The 9,291-nt window shown below is 41.7% G+C and overlaps 1 protein-coding gene across 3 annotated transcripts in view; it reads right to left on the bottom strand.

The window, feature by feature from the left end:
* Nucleotides 1–560: 560 nt before the first annotated feature.
* HS3ST5 (heparan sulfate-glucosamine 3-sulfotransferase 5) overlaps nt 561–9,291 on the bottom strand; it is a 245,711-nt gene continuing 236,980 nt past the window's right edge. For all 3 annotated transcript variants that reach the window (XM_074368467.1, XM_074368466.1, XM_010965448.3), the window contains 2 exons: nt 5,410–5,548; nt 561–1,878 (listed from right to left, as the gene is read on the bottom strand). In XM_074368467.1, coding sequence (XP_074224568.1) covers nt 948–1,878; nt 5,410–5,516 — 1,038 coding nt within the window. In that variant the 5' untranslated portion in view covers nt 5,517–5,548 and the 3' untranslated portion in view covers nt 561–947. The remainder of the gene's footprint in view (nt 1,879–5,409; nt 5,549–9,291) is intronic.

Below are 9,291 nucleotides of genomic sequence, written 5' to 3'. Positions count from 1 at the left end.
TCAACCTCACTTCATAGCTACGTTTTCACAAGGGTACAGAAATCCAAAGGAGATGTGCATCTTTCCAAGTGCTCTCCTATGCATATAGACAGCTTCGACTTTGGGAGACAGCAGGGGGCATGTAAGACAAAATGAGTAAAAAAAGAAAAAATTGCACATAGAGTTAATTTTAATCCATTCCATTTTTTAAATACCACGATAAATTTAATTTTCACAATAAATTAAATAGCCATATTCAGTTTACAAAATAGAATTACTTAGTGTGAAACCAGTATTTACAACAATATACATTATGTACATGACATTTCTCTTTGTTGACATAGAACATGGAAGTAAAAGGACTTGACTTTCCAACGTGTGATTGACATGCTACGAGTGACACCATGGTCCATACGAGAAATGATAGTGCAAAATCACCACAGGAACTTTGGAACGATGTCAATTTCATGAGCTAAGACATTCTTTTAAATAATAAGAAAATAGTATCTTCTGTTTTCATGGCACCAATTCAGCATCTGAATTAAAGAGCCAGCTTTCCCTTAGAAAAGAATGCATTACCAAATCCTCTACTTCCTGAAGCTTCACAGCCATTGGTACATTTTCACACGTTAATCTTTTGGCTTAAATCTTTGAAAATGGCAGGCGACAAATTCTGACTGAAAGGAAGACTAACTCTTTAAGAACAGCTGAAGTCACTTTCCCCCCAAACCACCACCTCTTCTTCTTGTAAATAGCTTAAAAGATGGAACTATGTAGATAGCAGATCGTTTTTTGTAAATTTTCAATAGAAAAAGAACTGATCTTATATTTGGTCACACACTGCGTATATACAAGTATACATGAAAAAATGAGTTGGACAGTTGTGTCTAGGAAAAGTGCATATTTTAATCTAGACGAGACATTGTGTGTCTCCAGGCACAACACACAGTGTTGTATGACTTAGTATTTCAGGGCCAGTTCAATGTCCTCCCAGTGATCTGGTAAAACTTTTGATTGAAAGGGTGAAAGAATTTGCGCAATTTGGTAATGACAGAGGGGTCCACCTCTGGATGAATGCGCCCCTTGCTGCCCGCCAGGCACTTATTAAAGATAATGTTAAATCGCAAGCAGTAAAACCCTCTGGTAGCATTGAAATATAAATTGTATTGACTTATCCTTGGGGGAAGATTTAGGAACTTCTCCACAAGCTGAAGTTCTGGCAGGGGTTCCGTGATGAGGCGATCTCCGTCGACGATGTGAAATTGCTCAATTGGAAAGTATTTCAACCACCTTTCCAGATGTTTGGTGTAGATGCTGGTTCTTACTGCCTTGTACTTTGTGTTTACTTCGCAGGTATTGGGGTCTATGGCCAGCTTCTCAAACTTGTAATAAGTTTTATTCTTCCTCTCCTTCCCCTCTAGCACCTGAGTATAATCAGAAATAGCTCTTGTGGTTGGCTCCCTGACAATGATCAACAACTTGATGGATGAGTTCATTTTGTAAATCCTTTCTGGAACCTCCTCTGTGATAAAATATGCTGGGCTCTTTTCAATTGTGATTTGCTGAGGGTAGGAAAAAGGCATCTTTTTCCTATACCACTCAATGCCCTTGGCGTAATTCTCATCATTGTCAAAAAAGTGGATTTCTTGAGAGGCTTTGACCACTGCCGGATGGAGGTTCAGCATCTCAAGCAGGGCCCTCGTGCCTCCTTTCCTCACCCCGATGATAATGGCCTTGGGGAGCTGCTGGACCAGGTCATGAAGGTGCACCTGCTCCTTGGAAGTGTTGCCCTTCCGGAACTCGTGCAGCAGGCCGCGCTTAAACTGCAGGGCACGCAAGGGGAATTCAGCTTGACCACGGGCTCCGAATCGGCCTTCGATGGGGCAAATGGGTTGTAGCCTGTAAGCAACATGGAGATGCTTTAAGAAGCTCATTGCTACGAACTTCTCATTTCTCTGGTTCCCCAGTTAGAGTAAGACATTATATGCATAAATTAAACCACTGTTCCCCACCTGCTGCAATCCATAATGAACATATGTTTGGGAAATTTTATTTTAAGCAACCCTGTATTAAATGGAGCACACATAATTGATGGGATATTTTTATTAGTGCTCCTTAAAATTTTTATTCACCAAGCACTGAATTGACTACAGCATGCACTTATGTTCGAAGTACAGAACAGACAAGTGACACCAACCATACTAATAGCTTTTTAACAGCTCACCAGTTAACATCATTTAGAGACCATGAAAGACGGAAGATTACAATTTTCAGCTGGGAGGCTAAAGGGCAGCTAGGAGACCGTATCTTTGGGGTTTCATGTGGTATTATTTTCTTGCAGCTCAGCTGCATTCACATAGCTCTGAAAAATCTTCGAGATATAATCTGAAAAGAGGTCCCAGTCTCTGCCCTTGGCTATTTGCGTCATCAGCCTGCAAAATTCCAATCTTGACACTTGCTGAGCTTTTCATTCTTTGAGAATTTCTGCCTCTGGCCTTGGGGACAGCTAGAAGAGTACATATTTCTTCTGCCTCTCTTTTTCTTTCTAAAGAGGTTGGGATTAGGTTTTTACTTTGCTGAATGTAGGAACAAACCCAATGCCATCAGCAAGTGCTGTATATCACCTACCACACTTGGGACCAGAAATTAACAAGACCTTGGCGGTACCAGAAACCTCAGGTCCTCATTGCCAAGCCCATTTAAATCAGGGGCTGAAGCTCATGAAAGAAGGAAGGCAAAAGATGGAGCCAGAAAGGAGGATTTATTTCCACTTCAACTTTGCCCTAAGTAATAAACACCCACTGCTTTTTTCAGAGAGAAAGATGTAACAATCACAATAATATAAACTAGAGTGACTAATTTGGCGTGGCCAATTTGTGGGGTTAATAAATTGAGTTTCCTTTTGGGTATAGTCTGGAATGGAATTGAAATTCATTATAATTTCCCTAAGTTTATCTGAGAAGGCATTTTCACTTTATTGTCAAAGAGTGTAATATTGTCAAAATGCCTGTTAAACAAATCCGTCCAAATGAAGCTTCTAGTTACCCTAATAACTTGGAGTCTATGCCCCCTTTGTGGCAATGAGGCTGTCTCTTGCTTTTCTCAGGAGATCCCACTGTACCTTTCTTATCTTCTGCAATGTTTATAATTAAAGGGAGAAGAGAAAAACCTCAAGGTCACACCAAGACATTCTGCAGAACTGAGGAGAAGGGGCTTGGCCTGGATTCTATTTAAACAGCTACCATAATACTTCAGGAAAAGTATAAACATATTTTACTTTTTTGTGTGTTTTTTTTTTAATGGTTTTTAAAAACAACTTATGCTCAGTGTGGGGAACATGAAAATAAAGGATACTATAAAAATCTAACAGGATTTATCACAGTTAATATTTTAGAGAAACATGAATTTTGTTTTTATAAATTTCTTACTAGAATAAAAATACTAGAGCTCTAAACAGAAGATACAAAAATAGCAACACACACATAGTCAAAGATGTTTTTAATTGTGACACTGATTGGGATGTCACAAATTCATCTTTTAGCTCTTGTTGGGTTCTGGTTGAGAATAAAGCCCTAAGTCCTTAAGGCATCCATTGACTGTGATGGATGGACTTCTCTCCTACCATCTAGAATGATGCTATCCTTGCAAGAACTGAGGAAACAGTGAATCATTCCTCTCCTATAGAACTTGATTCTCACAGAACCCAGCCTGAGAGAGGTTGGAATAGTCTCTGCCCTGTTTGAGCTGGAAAGGACTTTCCCTCCCTCTAGCAAGGGCCGTTTCCCTCCTTTTCTCCTTTCCTGTATCTGCCTTCTACGGTGGAGCTCATTTCCTGCAGAACAATTGCTTTTTGGACTCTCTAACTCAGGATAGGAGAAAATGTGTATTGTTTCCACTTCCTGAAGAGTAGGCATAGACCCCAGACTGAAAAACATGAAATTTAGGATTGGAAGAGACAGTAGAAGTAAGCTCAGCCTCCCACTCCCAGGGAGCAGGGTCGTCAGTCACAAAAGGACAGGCCTAAGTCAGCATGTGTCAGTTTCAGACAATCTGCTCAAACTCTCAAGTGAGAGGTTCTAAGAAAGCCCACCACGCAATCCAATTCTTTGTAAAAGCTATGCCATTAGAGATTAGAGAGCAGATTAAAAAAGGAAAGGAGTTATCAACTAACTAATGTGTTAATGATCATTAGATCAATTACTCAATAAAGCAAGTTTTAAGACGCAGTCTAAGGATATGAGGAAGAACTTGATATAAAAGTTCCATTATGGACATAGGACAATGGTACCACCTCAAGGCTTTTCACTAACAATAAGCCCTACTTTAGGGAACTACTTGAAGTCAGTGATAAGCTCCAGGTTTGTACCATTTCCCGTAGTTAGCAGCTTGTGAGTAGAAAGTTTACACTCAGGAATTTTGAATGGAAAAGCATCCAAGGTGTTCATACCACTCAAAATTAATACTGGATGAAGAAAAATAAAGACCATGGTTATATTATTTGCTAAATATCTGTGTGATAAGATCTTTAGATTAGAAAGGAAAACACTGTAAGGAAGATACTCTCATTTTAATGTGTGGTTGCACTTTCATACAAAATGGGAATTGAATTCATGGAGAACATACTTCAGTGTTTCCAGCCCAAGAATTAATTTTAAAGGGCAAAGAAGGAAGCTTTGCATTTCAGAAATTAACTTCTCTGTCCTTTCCAATTATAAGGATGTGGGACAGTCCAGAAGTAGTCAGTGAGTAGCTGGCTGACATTGCTGGGGCTTCTGCAGGTCTAGTACCTCTCGACTGTTTGCTTATTTAGAACCAAACCCTAGCTCTGTAAATTTCCTCTCTATGGATTTTCCATTGCTTTCTGGGCAATTACTCTGAGTGACAGCCTCCTTGTCTGGTTTGCTCAGCTCCTGAAACTAGAGCTAATTAACATAGTTAAAACTCCCCGAGCCTGCAGCCGTCTTTACAGGGCAATGGATTCCAAACCCGATGAGCTCCTTTATGAGTTCATACATAATTTTAACTCTCTTGGTAGCACATTTATTGCCCACTGATAAATTTCAAAATGTACACATATAAATACATCATCACTATTTTGCTATGGCTAAAGGTCAACAACCAGATGCGCACAGACCACACTGAGTGCTAGTAAATGACATTTTTTACTGTACATGGCTTTATCCCTTCTCTGAAAACAGACATCAACACACACAGAATACAAATGGATCTTGACGAACACCTTGGTTTGGGGAACTTGGATCTCTTTCCTTTAAAGTCAATAAATCAGATTTAATACTGAAGAAGAGTGTGTTTCTTGGGAATTTTGAGGGAGGAAAACAAATGGATCGAATTGAAAATTATGTCCTAAGGAAGTTTAAATCAAGAGATACTTAAAGTCACACTGGCATAAGTATGTGTTTAATCACCTACCTATCCAAGCTCCCAACTCTGGCGACTAGATACAGGAGACTCCCAACAGCAAGGCTTCCCAGCACCAGGAGCTTCTGTCTCAGCCACGCCTGCTGTTTGAATAGCATGGCCCTCCATCAACCTTCAGGACTTCTGCAGCCTGGGAGATGGGGAGAGAAGGGGACTGATCAGCCACTGTCTCTTATTGGTTCTGTTGATTGTCACAAAGCCAAGCAGGGGTGGGAATACAGGTGACTGGGTGATGTCACACAAAGAACAGATGCCACATCAACCCTGGCAATGTTTACGGTGTGACAGGTATTTAGCCAAACTTACCTTTCTTTTCCTGGCCTGTGTTGTAAGATCTAATACCAAACTAGGGCGAAGATACTACCTAGACAGAACTTGCTGGGCAATTGATAAAGTAAATTAAAATGCATATATAATTTTAAAGGCATATATAAATGCATGTATAATATATATATATTTGGTTTTGTTGTTAATCATTCAAAGAATACTGATAAAAATGAGCAACTGAGGAACCTGAGGTTTACCAGCAGGGCAACCAGTACACTGAAGGTAGAAATTGAAACCCTGTTCAGTAACTTGTCATTGGGGTATAACAATGACATGTTTTGCTGATATGCTTTTTGTTTTGTCTTGTTATAGTTGTGAATGGAGGAAAGGGGCAAGAGCAAAAGCTATTTCTCTGAGGTCATCAGCAGTAACTCTCAGGACCTCAAATGTTTGAGGACAGTGGCTCTGAGTAACCTGACGTTTCCCTTTAGCTCCTCCTGGTTTGGACTGACTGATTCTCAAAACATGCTCAGACTGGATGCCCTTGCTATGTGACCCCCTCCTGGCTCTCAATGAATTTAAATGGGGTTGGTGTTACAAATCTCTCTCTAACATCAAGACAAAAGCTCACCTGGAAGCTGTGTACTCTTATACCTGAAATAAAGCTAGCTGAGGAATATAAGGCTTTCCTAGTGCTGTTATTAAATCTGGGGGAGAAATGCAGGCTTCCAATTCAGCCTTTCTTATTAAAAATAAATCCAATCCCCTTTTCAAGATAAGATTGTTTGCTTCTCATTGAAACTCAAAATAGTAACCCAGAAAAAGGGACTACAGCAATGGGTTGTGGTTAGAAACTGTTTTGCTGCAATGGCATCTCCACATTTGCTATGTAAAAATGCTTCTCTGTGCAAAAGGATTATACTGGGATTCATTCATTCATCAAGAAATTACTGAGCACTGACAGCACTTCCAGCTATTCTACCGGGTTTATGACGGATTCAAAAAAAGGTCCTGAAAGAGTTGTTGCCCTTGGAAAATTAATAATGTGATTAGAGAATCATGAAACAACCTGAGAATGCCACCTAATTCATGATAACATACGAATACAGGTTGAGGAAAGAAAATGAAGGAAATAGTCAGGTAAGTGGGCTCGATGCGAATGCTTTCTTTGTGGCATGTAGTGCATGATTTGGTGAGGAGGCTGTAGGAGGGCACTCCAAAATGGAGAGGGAAGAGCAGCATTCATCCAACACACAGTCCACAAAGATTTATGGAACGTGTCTTATGCGTTAGATTCTATACTGCATGCCCTGGAGATAGTGGCCAACTTGGGAGGCTGTAGTCTAGTGGAGAAGACAGAAACTAAACCAGTAAATGTAGGATTCACATACACCTACAAATTATAATAACAAAGGAAAAGTACAGGATGCAGTGAGAAAGAATAAAAGGAGGAATCTATTTCAGTCCTTCCTGAAGAAGTGACACTTGGGCTTATAGCTAGAGCATAAGGACCGAGGGCAAGAGGTGGTCAAAGTAGATTTCAGGCAGAGGAATCAGCATGCACAAAAGTACTGAGAAGGGAACATGCTTGGCTAGTTTGAGAAGTGAAGGAAGGCTGGTGTGGTTGGACACGGGGATTGAGGGGGAGAGAGAAACGGCTAAGAGAAAGGCAAAGAGGAAGCAATGAGAAGGGTCTTTGCAGGGCTGGGTGAGCCTGGAGTTTTGGCTTAGCATGGTTTGCCTTATGTGTAGGTGAAATGAGGCAGAGAGAGGGGAGAGAAAATGAGGTTTATTGAGGTCTACTGTGTGACAAGGACATTGTCCAAGTGGTATTTCAGCAAATTGTCAGAAAAATCCTATGAAGCAGATACAGTCATTTCCACTTTATAAACAGGTAGAATGAAATTTAGACAATTTTCTCTAACTTGCCTGTGATCACACACCTGGCAGGTCATATGGAGGCAAAGGCAGTAACTCATGTAGTATGACTCAGGGCTTCGCTGAAAGATCAATCTCCTATCTCTGGGTTGATACCTGAAATCCTCTGGGCCACATGTCATTAGCATAGGGCTCTGATCCCTGTTGAAATGCAAATACTGCAGCAAGATGCTGAACAGGGTGGCAGAAAGAAAACTGTTCCAGTCCCTCAGTCAAAATCTCCCATTAGTATCTCTGTGATCTTGAGGCAGCCACTTAGACTCTCTGAACCTTTCTTTCCCTCCCTGAAGAATGGAAACAATCTCCGATCTTCCAAGTCCATAGGATTGTAGTGAGAGTGAAATAAGGTTTCTATAAGTAACATCACCATACAAAGACTTCTTAATATGCCAGACTAATATAAGGGATTAAATGTCATTGTATCTTAGTGTGAATGCATTTAACCTATACTCAAAACAGAATGGGAGAGTTAAAGGTATGGCATGGTTGAAGAGGGCCAGCTACGACTAGGAGAGATGGGAGAAGCAGAAAAGCAAAGGTAAATTGTGCTTGCCCATGGCTTCACTGAGGGTCACCAGCCTCGTCCAGAGGAGCAACCTGGAGGGAGACTGGGGTCATCTGGCCTCCTCTGCTGCCTAAACGTAGCACCCACATATCCTGTTCAAAACTGTACCACGCAATGCCTTGTCCACTTTTCACCAGCTCACTGACCCGTCTGTCTACAGCTACAGCTCAGCCATTCTTTAAGGTCTGGGCTATGTCCCAGTTCTTCTAGGAAGGGCTCTCCGGCTGATGCCCTAGTCCACAGCCCCACCTCCTTCCCTAAATTCTTATGGTTCTTGCTGTCAGAACCACAGTTAGGATTCCAGTGTTAGGAAGCAGCGTAAGCTGCTGCCTCTGGCATGTACCACCCCATCTCCTAGCAGAGGGCTAAGCCTTCTGACTGACTCAGAAGTACAAGAAAGCTAACGGAAAGGTAGTCAGCCCAGAACCTGCCTGCTTTGCTCCACAGGCTAGTGGTTCTCCGTGGTGAGAGCTTGCAGAGCCTTTAGAAACCACACACTCGCCCTGACCCTCAAGAGTTCCCAACTCAGTAGGTCTGTGTTAATCATTGTCTGTATTCTCACAGTGGAGGGAATGATACACAGAACTCAAAATCATTTTCTCTTGTCTTTTTTCTCTCCAGTCACTATGGTCAGCAAATGCTCCTTAATGCCTTCTTGCTTTGTCCTGTCTAGGCATTTAGTGCCTCCCTTATTTCTAGCATTTGGGTGTGTCTCTCTGTGTTCCTTTCCCATGGTTCACACAGTCTGATTAATCTTCCAAAAACAAGTTATCTTGCCCCTCATCTGTCTTTGGTTATTCAGCAGATCGAGTCCAATCTCCTCCCCTTGACAGTCCAAGCCCTTCCTCCTGAGGTCCTAGCCTAGGGAGCCAGCTTCCTTTACGTTTATCCCTCACAACACCAGCCCCTGGCCTGTCAGGTCGGCCCCTTCCTGGCTCCCAGCCTCCTGCACTCTCATCTCTATGCTTTTGTCAGCTTCCTCAATGGCCTGGAATATTTCCTATGTCTCCTCCTTCAAGACTCCCAGATCCCACTGATAACTTTCTGGGGAGGGTGGTCCTGATGGAGGCAAAATTTGAGGAGAAAAATCCCAACGCACTTCC

The sequence above is a fragment of the Camelus bactrianus genome, chromosome 8, assembly GCF_048773025.1.
Source record: "Camelus bactrianus isolate YW-2024 breed Bactrian camel chromosome 8, ASM4877302v1, whole genome shotgun sequence".
Classification (NCBI taxonomy): domain Eukaryota; kingdom Metazoa; phylum Chordata; class Mammalia; order Artiodactyla; family Camelidae; genus Camelus; species Camelus bactrianus.
This window is presented reverse-complemented; position numbering and strand designations above follow the sequence as displayed.